Source organism: Stenella coeruleoalba (assembly GCF_951394435.1).
Source record: "Stenella coeruleoalba genome assembly, chromosome: 6".
Taxonomy (NCBI): domain Eukaryota; kingdom Metazoa; phylum Chordata; class Mammalia; order Artiodactyla; family Delphinidae; genus Stenella; species Stenella coeruleoalba.
This window is the reverse complement of record NC_137151.1, coordinates 80,395,401-80,411,756: the sequence shown is the minus strand read 5'-3', so window position 1 is coordinate 80,411,756 and position 16,356 is coordinate 80,395,401. Positions and strand designations below refer to the sequence as shown.

Genomic DNA, 16,356 nt, shown 5'->3' with positions numbered 1-16,356 from the left:
AAAGAAGCTAAGACAGATCTCTTTAAAGTTTTTGACAACCCTGTAACTTAAGCACATAAATTGGAGTAAAAATAGATATCAAATCTTAAAGCAAAAAAATAAATATATTAAGAAAAATATACAAATGAATTGAAAACCTCTCATATTAAAACATGATTCAAAAACGACAATTTAGAATAGCTGCATTGGAAATATCAATAATTCAAATAGCTCTGCCATTAAGATGCCTCAGGTAGCCTGTGGTGTTACCATACCTACCATCAGTGGTCATGTTTAATGGACACTCCCAGTGCCATAATTTGATCCACTGCACTAGATGTCACTAAATTGGCCAAGACTCCTTGAAAAGCAAATTGTAATCATGCAAAAATTAAGAGGAAACCTAGGGCACGTTGTTGCTACATGTAAAAGAGTGAAATTAGAACACTCTCTAACATGGTACACAAAAATAAACTCAAAATGTATCAAAGACCTAAATGTAAGTTCGTACATTATAAAACTCTTAGGGGAAATCATAGGCAGAACACTCTTTGACATAAATTGCAGCAATATCTTTTTGATCCACCTCCTAGAATAATGAAAATAAAAACAAAACTAAACAAATGGGACCTAATTAAACGCTTCTGCACAGCAAAGGAAACCATAAATAAAATGAATAGACAAACCTCATAATGGGAGAAAATATTTGCAGATGAAGTGACTGACAAGGGATTAACCTCCAAAATATACAAACAGTTCATTCAGTTCTATGTCAAAACAAAGAAACAACCCAATCAAAAAATAGGCAGAAGATCTAAATAGACATTTCTCCAAAGAAGACATATATATGGCCAAAAAGCACATGAAAAGATGCTCAACATCACTAATTATCAGAGAAATGCAAATCAAAACTACAATGAGATATGACCTCACACTGGTCAGAATGGCCAACAAAAAGTCTACAAACAACAAATGCTGGAGAATAGAACTATGATTCTATTTTTGATCCAGCAATCCAATATGATCCAGTAATCCCCCTCCTGGACACATATCCAGAGAAAACTATAATCTAAAAGAATACATGCACCCCAGTGTGCACTGCAGCACTATTTACAGTAGACAAAACAGGGAAGCAACCTAAACATCCATCGACAGAGGAATGGATAAAGAAGATGTGGTACATATATACAATAGAATATTACTCTGCCATAAAAAATGAAATAATGCCATTTGCAGCAACATGGATGGACCTAGAGATTATCATACTAAGTCAGAAAGAGAAAGACAAATATCATGAGATATAACTCATACGTGGAATCTAATTTAAAAAAATAAGAAACAAATGAACTTATTTACAAAACAGAAACAGACCTACAGATATCGAAAACAAACTTATGGGTAACCAAAGGGGAAACGTGGTGGGGGAAGGGATAAATGAGAAGCTTGGGATGAATACACACACACTACTATATATAGGATAGATAACCAACAAGGACCTACTGTATAGCACAGGGTACTCTACTCAATATTCTGTGATAACCTATATGAGAAAAGAATCTAAAAAAGAATGAATATAGGTACATGTATAACTGAATCACTTTGCTGTACACCTGAAAACTAACAATGTTGCAAATCAACTATACTCCAATAAAAAAGTGGTGAAAAATTAAATACTAGAAAATAATAATTATAGTAAATTAGAATAAGCTGAGCTTGCCATATGGGTAATGAGTCCCTGATAATACTTAAAGGTACATGTATGAAGGGTAGAATAAAAGATTACCAACATATTTCAATTTCCAATATTTAAAAAATTATATAGCAGTAGATAGCAGTATGACCAAATTATGTAAATCTTACACTTACATATCGGTTTCTCAACAACATACTACCTAAAATAATCATTTAGATTAGATTATTTTAGGTTAATACTTATTGACATGAAGAGTTGTCAGTGTTATTTTGTTAAATGAAAAAGCAGTCTACAAAACAGCCTATAAGGAACAATAACATGTATTTATTGCAATATATAAATATTCATAGACATATTATGCAATGTATGTGTATGTAGTTGTGTGTGTATGTATACCAATAAATAGGGTGGTGCTGGGATTACAAATGAATTTTCTTTCTCTTTATACTGATTTATACTCTGAATCATAAAATATTACATATTATTTAAGGTTCAAAACAGTTACTCTAAAAAAATTAACTGGTGGGGAAAAATTGAGAACTTTCTCCAAGAAATTCTGATTCTAAGAAAAACAATCAGTTATGTCATTGTTTTCTATAGGAATTACAAGTGTAGTTTATGGTGTGAGATAAAGTCAAAAGTAGTTATATCAAAAAACAGAGAAGTACTTTTTATATTATAGTTGCAATATGACCAAAATATAGCAAAAATTTTTATAACTTTCAGTTCTGTGTAATACAAATCATTTGGGGTAACTATTCTATCGTCTCACAAAGTGAACTACATTCAAAAATCAAAACTATCAAAAGTTTGTCCTCAAACAGCCCCAATTAGAGGTTAAAGCTCACCCTACCTTTCTGTCACTCTCTTCTCTGTTTTTACGCCGTTGTTCCTCTATCCTAGCTTCTCTTTTAGCATCTTCTCCGATCCTTGTTAGAAGTAACATCTCTTTTGCCTTCCATTCCTAAAGAGCACGATGTTACTGTATTCAGGATGTATTCACAATAAACCAACAAGCAAGTTAGAACAAGTCAAGAGCCTAACAGAAATCAGGTCAAGCGTAACTGAAGTCATACATTGGCTTTAGAATGCGCTTCCTTCACTGCACTCCTATTAGGAATGCAGGGATGGTTATTTTTAACTAAAGCTAAATTTAAAATTTTTGCCTCTCCACACTGAGGGCTATAGGAGAGTTAAACAGTATCTAGTAACTTTCACCATCATCACTTTAAGAGCAGATATTAGCTCATATATGTAGTTTGTGGTGTCATCCTCATTTTATGTAACAACATGCATACCATAGCTGTGAACAAAGATCAATGTGGGTAAAATGCTTAGACTTGAAATGACTTCAAGAAGTATGATGGACAGCTCAAATTATTTACAAATGAAATAACTGTACACAATTTTTCTCTCAATATTTTAAATTTGTTGTCTCTCACCTCTTCAATTTTTCTACGAAGATCAAGTTTTCTTCTTGTGTGTTCTCGCTGTTGTCTTTCTTCTCTATCCATCCGTATTAGGCGTTGTTCTGCTGCTGTGCGCTCAAGATGTTCTAATTCCCTACTTATCGTATCCAAATATCTAAGTAAAAATGCAAATGTAAGTGAAGGTGAATTGAGAGTTTTCCTTATTATGGCATCATCTGCTTTGATATTCCCAAACTACCTCCTTTCTTGCTTTTTATTTCTTGAGCTACAGGAATTTTACTGTTTTTCTATCAGCTCTGTTCATGGACTTTAACCCAGCCTGACCCATGAACTCACCATATTTTATTCATTATACAGATCTCCCTACTATATATATAAGAATCTGTTGTTATGGCCAAGACAATGATAAAATGTGGAGCAGACTGATTAAAAACATTTTGTACAGTACATATTCACAATAGACTTAGGAATATGAGTTTGCAAAGAAGACTGAAATAACTGAAACACTAACTTCAAATCTGGAAAAATTCAGATTTGAATTTCCTTAGAAAGATGTGTGTTGAGCCCCCTTGTAATTTATAAGGCCTTGAACAAATCTTCCATCTATAGTCTGGGTCTCTGGTATGTCAATCTGTATTATGGAACTACCATGGAACATAAAATCAGGTAATGCAGCTTAATTTCTCACCTTAATGGAGAAGGAGGAAAGAACTATAGTAAGAAATGGTCTTGACCATGGAAAGGTAATGATTGAATGTAAGTAGATAATATCTAAAGAGCTTGCAGGGTTTTTTTTTGAGATAATGCATGTTTATATTAGTATTAAAGTTATACCAAACTCCTTTATTGACTTTGCATTAATTTCCTCAAACTTAATGCTGTCAGAGCTTAAAGAAGACCCATAAAAAACTATTATTAGAGGCATGTGCTAAAGATACTTTCCCACCATCTCCTACTATAGGAAGGATTTTGGATTTGATTAATTCTTCAGTTATCAGCTTGGATTACCTCTTGAACTCCCAGAAACTCTATCTTCTCTAGTAGAAACTCATCTTTAGCCTTGGCACCCAAGTTTCCAATTCCTGTACTTCTTGATCTCCCTTCCTCTCCATACTGAAAGAGTGGAGTTAAATAGCATCCAGTACTTTAAAAAATTTCCTACCTTCAATTATTTGTAGTATTTTCCAACTTATTTGGGTCCACATTATATATATAAAATATGCATTAACTTCAATCTCACCTGTGCCTTATTAATCGTTCCTGGTCCTTAATAGATGGGGTGCCCTCCTGTAACAACCAATTTTGGAACTGTGCAACATCAGAACGTCCACGTATTTGATTGTCTTCCTGTAGTTTACTTACTTGTTTTGCAAGTATTTTCTATTAAGAAAAAGTGTGTATCATATATATGTATATGTGTGTATATATATATATATAAATTTTTTTAAACATTTCCCAGAAAACTGTCATTTGATATGTCTTTTCATATTTAGCGTTTAGTAAAATTCCCATACTTTGTAAATAACTAATATTGTTTAACTGTATTTAAATCTTTTTTTTAAAAGATTTTTTCGATGTGGACCATTGTTAAAGTCTTTACTGAATTTGTTACAATATTGTTTTTGTTTTTTGTTTTTAGTTTTTTGGCCCTGAGGCATGTGGGATCCTAGCTCCTGGACCAGGGATTGAACCCACACCCCCTGCATTGGAAGGTGAAGTCTTAACCACTGGACTGCCAGGGAAGTCCCTAACTGCATTTAAATCTATTTTGAATCCACTGCAGACATGGACAACTGAACCAAAGTAAAGATTTCTCTCTCTGAAAATAAAAGATAAATATTTCAGCTTATTTTTCTACCCATTCTGAAGAAATTTTAAAAAATGGAAGAAGTGGAGGAGAAACTGTAGGCACAGAGGAGGAAATGGGGGGAAATACAGAACACTTAAAAGTACTGGGGAGTAATCCTCATTTCTATACAACTCTCTTGACCTTACAACATAAACTTGTAAAAGTACATATATGAGCACCTTTCTCATTTTTACCCAACTCTCTTGACTCTAACGCCTGAATTCACTCACGCAGGCACACATGTGCACACACTCTCACATGAACTTTGAGTGAAAATGTGAAAGGAAGTCACTAACTTTACCCACTCACTCTATACCAATCATTCCAGTTCACCTTTAAGGACATTTTTTACTGTATGAACACAGCTACATGTGTGTGGGTACAAACATACAGTGTACATGTTCTTTGAGTCACCTTTAGGATGTTATAACTATTCATACTGTTCCTCTCCTGTTACTTAAGCTGTTTTGGTTTCCAGCTTAAGAATCTTGCTACTACAATGGACTCTTCCCATTGGTCCCAGCTCACGTAGAAGGGACACATCTGAGTAGCAATTTAATTACTAAATTTTGTCAGCTACCACTGGCATATTAATAGATGATTTGGTCCCTTTCCTTCTCTTGGCACAAAATAGGAACCTCAAAATATTATTTACTACTGCTCTAAATTTTTACTTGGAAAAATTAAGTTATCAAAATTCAAAGTAAAATATTATAAGAAAATACTTTGTATACAAATCTTTCCTCCAAACTCTATGTAAAAAAAACAAATTTAAGTATTTAACTTACTTGTTCTCTTATATAGTTTCTTTCAAAGTCTAATTTTAAACTGGTAAGATATTGCCTGTACTTATTCAATTCCCTCAAGGTACATACAATCTAAAAAAAAACACACAAAACAAGAATAACAACAAAAATATATAAATACAAATATTTTAAAATCAAAGCAATTACTTTCCAGAGCAAAAATAACATTTTGATATCGAGTAATAAATTGCTAACAATTTTGTAAGTAATATCTCTCTAAAATTGTTAATCAATAGGAAACTGCTATCCAAGTAACATTACTTTATTAATATGACTTATGCCATGATAAGGAATTGAGTACACACAATTGGAGCTATTAAAAAATACCAACGTAATAATGTTCAACCCCAATAAGAATAGAGTCTATCAGGACTCTATCGGGCTGATTTTGCTAGATTCTTATTTTGTCTAAAGTTTTTAAAAAGTGTATGGGACATAATCCTTGACAAGCATACATGCCATCAGAAACAGAGAAAGAGGACTATGATACAGTTGGGAAAATTATTTGTATATCCTCAAATTATTTGGTAATCATCTTTTGATATAACAAAGAAAAAACGTAAATGAGGAAGTAGTTTCACTTAGAAAACAACTGCTGTCTGACTTCCTTTGATCCAAATACTGAATAATTTATGGACTTTTCCATTAAGTATCTCTTATGACAAAGTTAAAGGTGATACAGGTCACCCAGTGAGGTACAGAAGCAAGCTTATACCAAGTCTTGGAGGTTTTCAATGATTAAAAGAAATTATCTTCAACTCACTCTATTATTGCTGGTGATGTAGCCACCTTTCTTTAATCTCCTCAAGATGTCTTTACGGTTATGGTAGGCTCTTAAATGTGGATCATGGAGACTTTTATATTGGTTTTCCAAAAGTCGACAATAAGGATCAGTCAGGTTAAAACCATAAGAAGGTCGGAAAAGCTGCAAACATGGATTTAAACATAAATTAATGAATTTTACTTTTAATATCAACCTATTAAAATACCAGATTGTTCACTGAAAATAAAGTATGCAAGAAGAATGTGAAGTGGGGAAAAACCAGCAATAGAAGAATTTGGAATGGGCAATGTTAATTTCTTATCCCTACCTCTTTTCTTCACTGACCTGAATTATTCTAAAAATCCACCCTCACTCAGTTAATCCACCCCCCCACCCCAATCTCCATCAGCTCCTGACCCAAAGCTAGAAAACAGAGGAGGAAAGGAAAAGAAAGGGAATAGTATAAAATTTGTTTTTAATGTATAAAACTAATACTAAGATTCTCCCTTTTCTTCCTCCCTCTTCCAGATCAAGGCACTGCATTAGAAGGATAAAGGGATAATATCAATTATCATGATTATATCTCAATAATCTGAAAATGAAGGAAAACAGAAAATCTTTCACAAAAATTCATTGAAACAACTCTGACAAAAAATAGAAGTAAAACTCAGATGTTAAAGATGATGAATTAAAGAGTTACTGTATTTTCAGTTCTTATCTAATACAAGAAACCAAATGATTTCTGAGCACTACAGTCAGGAAAAAATTCAAGGTCTATATTATACAGTTCAACATATTGAAGAACCAATTATAAAGGATATTGATAGGGATTGAGGTTTCTCCATATGTGTAAAGACCAAATACAACCTTATGAAGTAGTCATTAACATATAAAAGAAGGAAAATATCAGCTAATAGTCATAATGCTATATCTGTTACTTTAGAGGAAGCAGATGAATTATTTAATCTCATCTGTAAGTTAAAACATTACAGAGTGAGGGGGTTTAAAATTTGGGGGGGGGGATGTGAGTACTTAGTCCATTTTTCAAAAATTTTTCAATAGCAGGATGGTGATAATGGGTAATGGGAGAACCTCTGAAAGGGAAAAAGTAGAGGATGGAAGCAGGTGTGGAAGTCACCCGAATGTTGTCTTTGCATCCTATCTTTGTGCTTTCCTTTAGGTTTTCTTGGCCAGAACAACAGAAATTTTAGTCTAAAGTGATGTCAAAGCAGGAATTGCCTCAAGTGAAAGGCAGTTGGGAGATGTGGCAAACCTGAGAGCACGTGCCCTGTCTGCAGGCATCTAATTCAATTTATATGACCCCACACATTGTGCATCAATCCAGAACTGTCTGGAGGTACCAATTTGTGCTCAGTCTGTGTTCTGTCTGGCGGTAGCCACCTCAGTCAGATTCTCAACACTAAGGAGCCTAGGTTGGGACCCTAAAAAGAACTCCCTCAAGGTAAGTATGAGGATTCTTCTTATGTGGACAAAAGGGGAGACTGGGGAACCTGATAGGATGCTAGTGTTCCTTATCCATTTAAAAGCTTCCTGGTAAGTTTCTGACCACTTGCTTAATACCAGACTTTAATCTCTTCCAAGCGGTCTAAGTTGTAAAGTAGAATTCCCTAATTACCAAAGCTTCCCTGAGAAGGCAAGAAAAAAAAAAGGGAATTCTATAGGGCAATGTCTTAAATTCAGTGAGACCAGATAAAAAGTTCATATCTTTCTTGTAAGGGAAATAGTCAAAAATCATGAGTCAAGGAGTGGATTGTTTCTTTTAGATGTTGATGTTTAGCTGTCAACTTCTTTTAGATGTTGAATTTTAGCTTTGATGGCCTATGTTTCTCAAAACCAGCCCTGGACTAGTGACCTGTAAACAAACACCTTTCATATTGGGTTGCCCCAAAAGTTCGTTCGGGTTTTTCAGTAACATCTTACCGAAAAACCTGAATGAACTTTTTGGGCAACCCAATACAAACCCATTTATTAGTGTCAGGGTAACCCATCTGTTGTCAATTAAAATAATTGGAAAGAAACAACTAAAAGTGTAAATATAAAGCACTACTTCATTGAGGAGATTGATATCCTTCTTTTTCTTTCAGTACAAAGTCAGTCTTCAGGGAAATTGGGCCTAATTATGATTAAATGAAGAGTCTGGGGGAAAATGAATGTAATAAAGAACAGAGAACATCTTTTTAAAAAGTAGTTGACAAGTGAATTATTATTTGACAGAGAAAACGGTAATATAGCAAACAATATTTGAGGAAGCAGACAGAAGACAGGGCTAAGTTTACATAATAAAAAGGAGTGATATAGGTTTCAAGCATGCTTTAGGAAAGCTGGTTTGTGTGTATATGACTTAGTCAAATTGTGTGAGGTTGGCATATTTTTAGTTAACTTGCTGTATTCTAGTAGAAGACACTTTTTTTTAAAAAGGGAAGTTATGTATTTTCCATAAACAAAATTTACTTTAAGAAATCATGTTTATTAGGCAAGTATCAAATATGAAGGGCCCCTACTCATTTCTGATGACATCATAAATACTAGATGAGTAAGGGGGTAACTCAGAATTCTTCCTTGTAGAATTTTTTGCAATACGGATCAAAGCAACTGCTCAAAAAGAATGTATTGAACCTCCTTTAGTGTTAAGTACTGAATCAAGGAATGGGGAGGTTTGAGAGAGGGGGTCACACTGAGGACTAAAAACATGAAAGAGTTTGAGGGCAGTATACACTATAACCCAGTAAGATTTAAATTATAAAATTATAGTGTTGAGTAAAATTATACAAACCAAGGGCAATGCAAATTATAAGGAAATATAAGCTAATTGGGGGGCTGTAATGGTTGAGAAGGAATCTTGAAAGATGGCCCAAATTCACAGTTGGGGAGAAGAGCAAAGGGTATGCCAGGTTTGGGAGGCAAGGTGAACAAAGTCACAGAAGTATTAACATGGTCTGTGTGAGTAGGTATAAAAGACCTCAACTAGAAAAAGCAGAGGTTGTGCACTGGAGAAAAGACTGGATAGGGAGGCTGGGGCAAGGGAGACAGAGCCTTGTTTTCCTAAAGTCAGGTTAAAGGACTAAACACTTTAATTCATTTCAACTCTACTTTTTTTTCACACTTTGTGTGTGAAACAGAATTCAGCTCAAAACAAAGAGAGGTGTTCTGTAATGAGAATTCTGTCCAAGCTATTATTGGTTAAAATCATAACATATAATTAAATGCCAGCCAGTACAGATAACCTTCCACCTTTCGACCAAACATTTCTAAGTGAATTAAATCTCAAATAGGTATAAGTGAAGTGTTATTATAAAGTTAATTTATGGAATCATATTAAGACAGAACTAAGAATCTAAACTTTCTAGCCCATGATTCTGTCCAAATCATACTAGATGAAGTTGCTTGGTACGCATCCTAAACAATACCTTAGGATAGGATAGGTACGCAACATTAGTGCAAATTCCCTCAATGCACTTCGCCTGATGTAGCTAGCGCCTGAATTTAACAGCAGTCGAAAAGGATAAAGAAACCAACGTAAGCCAATTAAACATCACTTTACCTTTTCACTTAATTTCGTGGTATAGTATAAAGGGTTGCTTCCTGGGATCACAGGCAGCTTCACCCCAAGAGGCAGATCCAGTAGTTGAGCCGCTCCGATCCCCGGAAAGTGGGTTTTGTGCGCGACCTGTCAGGTACAATTGGAGAGTTTTGTCTTTCCTTTAGGTATGTTAGTTTAACTCCAACCTAAGGAACGGAAGGGTCCAGCCCTGCCAGACAGCCGGAAAGACCTCCGCTTCCGGGTTACCAGCTCCCTCCCACCGCGCCAGTTGGGGCCAGTGCCGCCCAAGCCCTGCCATCTGCCGCGCCGCACGAGGGCGCCAGAAGCTGGACGGTTACGGTCCACAGGGATCGCACGTGACTGTCCGCGGCACCGCCCCACCACTGCGCCCAGCAGGCCTGAGGCCTGGTAGAGGACAAGGACGACCGGTCTTCGCTGACACTCACGTTTCCGCACTGCTGGCTGTCCGCGGCCACGCCGCTGGCGGCCGTCTTGGTAGCGGCGACATTGGCAGCCTTGGAGCAGGCGCTGAGGTACAACTCCATAGCCGGCCTGGGCCCCTCTGCGCCTCTGCCGCCCTCCCCTCTCGCTTCCCCTCGCACCCCTTTCCCGTCGTTGTCCCTCAGTCCCCACCGGGCCGGAATGGCCGGTACCCCGAGTTCCGGCTGCCCACCCTCGCGGCGTCACAGGCTCCGAATGTGCGGGCGCAGCAACAGCAGTGCCCTCCGCGAGGGCCGGTCCCTTGCGCCGGAGGCCTGGGCGCCTCAGAGCTGGGGAAATCGGTACTAGGGGCTTGGTCCCAGCGCGCCAAGGTCGAAATATCTTTTCTCTCTGAACCCTACAGCCCTCAGTCAAACCAACTCAGAATCAAAATGTATAAAGCTTTGCTGGCGTGCCAGCTGGCTAATTTCTCCTGGCCTCCGAGAAGGTTTGGTTCCATGCAGAAAACAAACAAAAAAGAGTGACTGTGCAGCCCATTCTAGGGCCAGAGGCCTGGCTTTCTACATGCCCCGCCCCCCCACCCCCCTTGCAGACTTGACCATACCACATCCCCAGGTTCCCATAACCTCGCCCCACCCCACTCCAGGTCCCACAGGACGTACCGTCCTCCGACCCCCCTCTAGTCTTCCTCTTTCATTTATAGCTCTCTTCTCTCTCTCTCCCAATCCCTCCTCGCCAACTCTCCACCTCTCTTGCTCTTCTCCTAGATGCCTCTTTCTCCTCTCAACCATCCAGCCAAAATTTATAAAGTGCCTGACACCTTTGGGCCAGTCATCTGAGCTGGGTACTAAAGGATACAGTGATGAGAAAAAAAATATGGTCCCTTTCTTCAAGGAGCTAACTAGACTGTGAGTACTTTGAGGGCAGAGACTGTATCTGATGTCAGGAATTTGGACTTAGTCTCTTAGATTCCTTGGCACACTCTTATCCTCTTACTTTGGGGTCATTAGTAATAATACCTACCATTTATTGAGAATTTGCTAACTCCAGATTCTGTGCTAAACACTCTCTACATTAACCTTTATAACAGCCTTGTCAAGAAATACCCCATTTTTTTTCAAAGATTAAAGAAGAATAACAATCACTATTAAATAGTGGCCCCAGAGGCAGTTTCTTAAATCCGTACACTCTACTTTTACATCTGCTCTATTTGTTTTAATGCCATGCAGTTGCTTAGGACTCCTAAATTTGAACGGATGTCTCACAATCATCTCAAATTTAATATATTCAAATCTCAACCGACACCTTCCACCATAGAACAAAACAAAGACCCTATTCTTCCTGCATTTCCCATCTCAGTGACAGTGTCAGTATCTACCCAAACCAGAAGGTGAGAAATTCTAGATACTTCCCCTTCTGAGCCTGCTGATTCAAGACTGACTGTGTCTTTGCTGTGCTGTTTCCTCTGCCTGACAGCCCTTTGCACTTCATTGCTTGGCTAATTGCAATCAGCCTTTAAGACTGCTTAAGTATTCTCTCCTCTAGGAAGCCTTTCTGACATTTCTAAGCTTTTTCAAATTATCTTCCTCTGTGCTTCCCTCCGTTTTAGCACTTTTCCCAATACATCAAAAATGTCTCTTTACCTGTCACTCTCCCTTTAATAAAATGGAAACTCCTTGAAAGCAGGTATTTGCCTATTCAATTTTTTATGTACAGTACTTGGCATAGTACCTAGCAAGCGTTTAGTGAGTCCTAAGTATATTTTTGTTGCTACATACTAATGATGGCCCTACCCACACAATAGCAATAGCAAAAATCTTTTTCTATGGAATGCTTTTAGCAGGACTTTCCTAAATTGTCTAGAATTGCTTATGGTAAACAAACTGGAATATAAAGATTTATGGATAATGGTTGGTTGGAGAATGTTACATAATCTGCATAACCCAATATAAAATATAAATGTCTTATAATCTAACTGGCTCCTTCTATCAAAGTGAAGTAATGCATTCCTCACAAAAACCTCATCTGTTAACTTGGGCCAGAGTGCATCTGATGTGGTGTAGTAGGACTTGGAGAACTGTGCTAGAGGTCTTGGACCTTTTTTTAAATGTTACCTGTGCCTTATGATTACATATATCCTTGAAATTATTAGTAAAGCTTGATACTGGGTATGAGTCCCTTGAATCTGAATTATCAAGCTAATCCTTTATGTTATCTTAAATTCCAAGATGCATTGATTTCTATGATAGCCCTTCTCAGCTTTCATCCTATTGATTGATTTAGTCATTTGATGTCCCTCAGAAGGCATAAGATGAAGAATTTTATATTGGTAAAGTAATAACATATGTGGGTAAAAATCTGAAGACTAAAATTAATTTGCCCTTATTCTCAGATCCCAAGACTCTCAACCCAGAAGCAACTACTGATATAATCTGTGTATTGTTATGTACATGCAGACATACCTTATGAAGCATTTAGTATTCATTTTTACTGAACAGTGTCTTGAAGATCATTCCATATGAACAACTGTGATTTAATTTAGTTTTTAACTACACATGTATAGTGTGTAATTACCATAATTTATTCAACTAGTCTTATATTTATGAATTTTTATTTTCTTCTGTTACAAAAATTCTGTAATAAGCATCCTTTTAAATAGATTCCTAGATTAAAGGGTATGTTGTTTTTTTTTCTTACAGATATTGTCATGTTTCCCTCAAAGCAGTTATACTAATTCATCCTACCACAAACAGAGATTTGGTAAGGTATGTGCCTGATGTTATTGTCTTCTTTCTGTCCTGAGTAGATATTTCTCATAGGTTGTGGTTTCAAGTAACAGCTAAAACTAGTTTTTATAATTTTTTTTTGTTTCAGAGACAATATAGATACTTTTCCCTCAATTTTCATGCTCTTTTTTTTTTTACTCTTGTATTTTGAAACCTTTACTCTGCTAACCTTAAGCAAAATCACTGGATAATTTTCTGTTAATGTATTTAAAGTTATATAAGCTTAGGGAATGAATAAAAGGAAAGTAGTGGCCAAATTGCTTATTATGGACTAACCGGCAAAATATATTTTTTGTCTCCTTTAAAAATTAAAGCAACATTTAGTAATCATAATAAACATATGTGTATATTTAGCCCAAAATATATCACAAATTAAAAATAAGCTTGAACTTGTCAGCCTGTGTACAAAAGGGTTAATACACTACACCTGATCCTGCTATCTTTTTAGAGAAGCCTGCTTGCAAGATTCTCTCATGACTAGCATCTGGGAACTTGGCAGTTGAACCACTCACAAACTGATTACATGGGTTCACTGTTCCTAGACTGTAAAGACAGTGTTTATGCTGGGACACGTGCTTTCTATCTGGGATTTTGATATGTGCTAGGGAGCAGGTGCTATCTAATCATCCACCATAAAAACCTTGGGCTCTGTTATGGGTTGAATTGTGTTCCCCTAAAATTCCTATGTAGAAATCCGAACCCTCAGTACCTGAGAATGTCGCCATATTTGGAGGGAGGGCCTTTAAATAGGTGATTAAGTTAAAATGACATCATCAGAATAGGCCCTAATCTAATATGACTGATATCCTTATCAGAATGGGAGGTTAGGATATAGACAGGCACAGAGGGAGGATCATATGAAGACATGGGTCTGTCTCATCACGATAAAATGATAATTCTTCAGGGAAGATTTGTCTGTCTTGTTCAATGTACTCTTCAATAACTAGATCAGTGCTCAGTAATTATTATTAAATAGAAAAGACAGTAGGAGGTAATCAATAAACACCATTTCAGTAAATGAGTAAATTTAAGAAAAGGGAAATTTTTTTTTCTTGGTTATTGCTTAAAAGGACATTACCAGTGTTTACTTCAGGATATTTATGCTTTTGTTTTCATTTTATTTTATTGCATCCATTTCTGAGCAATGATCTTTCTAATTGACACTATCTTCTTTAGATAGCATCCCACATTTTTAATCCCTAAATTATTGTTTTCCTACACGGTGTTAAGAACATGAGCTATGGACCTGGAGATTATCATAGTAAGTGAAGTAAGTCAGAGAAAGACAAATATCATATGATATCGCTTACATGCAGAATCTAAAATGAATGATACAAATGAATTTATTTACAAAACAGAAACAGACTCAGAGACTTAGAAAATAAACTTATGGTTACCAAAGGAGAAAGGTGCGGGGGTGGGAGGGGTGGCAAAGGATAAATTGGGAGTATGGGGTTGATATATACACACTACTGTATTTAAAACATATAACAAGGACCTACTGTATAGCACAGGGAACTGTACTCGGTATTCTGTAATAACCTAAATGGGAAAAGAATTTGGAAAAGGATTGATATGTGTATAGCTGAATCACTGTGCTGTACACCTGAAACAACACTGTAAATCAACTGTGCTCCAATATATATTTTAAAAAATGAGCTATAGGGTAGTAAAAAAAAAAAAAACTGTAATAGCTTGTCATTCCTCTTTATCTTTCATTTAATTATTTATTTAAAGATAGATACATCATTAAATTATAGTAATAACTTTCTTGCATACTTCAACTGCATCAGAATATTTTAATTGCAATTGTTCGGCTTTCATACAGTGATACGTATAAAACCTATCAGTATCTGCAGATTAAACAAAGTTCAGGGGCTTACTGATCTGGGTAAAGGTATAGTTATTTTGTTAAATGGAGGATCAAAAACTGTTAGCTCCTTGTGAAATTAACTCGGTTGATCAAGGCAATATTTTTAAAGATAAACAAAAGAGAAAAGATAAAAAAATAGTTTTTCAGAATTAGCATGATTACTTTATGCAAATTTTCTTTAGTTATAGATTTATAATTGACATATTTTCCTTATATATGTAATGTGTGTATTATGAATTTAAGGAAGGACAGCCACAAAATAAAATCTAATAATAGATTATGAGCATTTATACTTCAATAAAAAGATTTTAAAACATGAAAATCCTTCAGAATATTAGAACAGAAAATGGTATCAGACATTTAAATGAATACTTTTATTTTACAAATAAAATCACAGGAAATTAGTAAAATTAAATCTTCCAAAATTACCAATAGATTAATGGGAAATTTAAGGTTGTAACTCAAGGCTTCTGTCAATTTTTCAAATCGTGGCACTTAAGAGAATATAATGCTTTATGCTGTTCGAGAATATAACTTTGGATCTGTTCTACTCAGACTGAAACTGGAATCAAGTTAAGATTAATTTTTTTTCAATAAGCATATTTGTTTTATACTAGGTGCAATCACCATAGAAATGTGGTTGTTCAACTTTGTTAAAAAAATAGACATTCATTTAAATGTATAACCACAATTAGAGGCATTTATTAATTTAACTTTTTTATCCTTGTAATAATGAATTGAGAAATTTTTGTTAACATGGAATAATTGTCACCTTTTCATGTAGTTGGTATCAAAACTATCCTAATATAAGTGTTCAGAATAAGCACCAGTTAAAAATATTACTACGTCCTATGGTCTTCTGTCAGTTGGTCATTTATATTAATGTTGCAGGGAATCACAGGGTTATTTCACAGGAAGCAGCTTATCAGTTGCAGGGCTTTTTGTTTGTTTGGTTAATTTTCACCTAATTAGTGAACAGTCTGAAAAAAACTTTTATCTTTAGTATGGTTTCAAAAATAATGAAGGTGGGAATAAAAAAGACCTTAGAGGACATTGGTAGAAAAAAAAAATCTCTCAATTCTTTTTCATTTGAGACTTTTGTCTGAATTTTACCTTGTCTGATATAGGAGCTCATTTCTGTTTTATTAGTGGTGGCATGACAGACATATGCATT

The 16,356-nt window shown here is 35.7% G+C and overlaps 1 protein-coding gene across 1 annotated transcript in view; it reads right to left on the bottom strand.

Moving 5' to 3' along the window:
• FSIP2 (fibrous sheath interacting protein 2) overlaps positions 1 to 10,627 on the bottom strand; it is a gene marked incomplete at both ends in the record, with an annotated part of 126,337 nt that extends 115,710 nt beyond the window's left edge. Inside the window, 7 exons of the mRNA XM_079924127.1 lie at positions 2,526 to 2,636; positions 3,115 to 3,256; positions 4,343 to 4,482; positions 5,740 to 5,829; positions 6,521 to 6,682; positions 10,083 to 10,208; positions 10,529 to 10,627. Coding sequence (XP_079780253.1) covers positions 2,526 to 2,636; positions 3,115 to 3,256; positions 4,343 to 4,482; positions 5,740 to 5,829; positions 6,521 to 6,682; positions 10,083 to 10,208; positions 10,529 to 10,627 — 870 coding nt within the window. The remainder of the gene's footprint in view (positions 1 to 2,525; positions 2,637 to 3,114; positions 3,257 to 4,342; positions 4,483 to 5,739; positions 5,830 to 6,520; positions 6,683 to 10,082; positions 10,209 to 10,528) is intronic.
• Between the last annotated feature and the right edge of the window lie 5,729 nt (positions 10,628 to 16,356).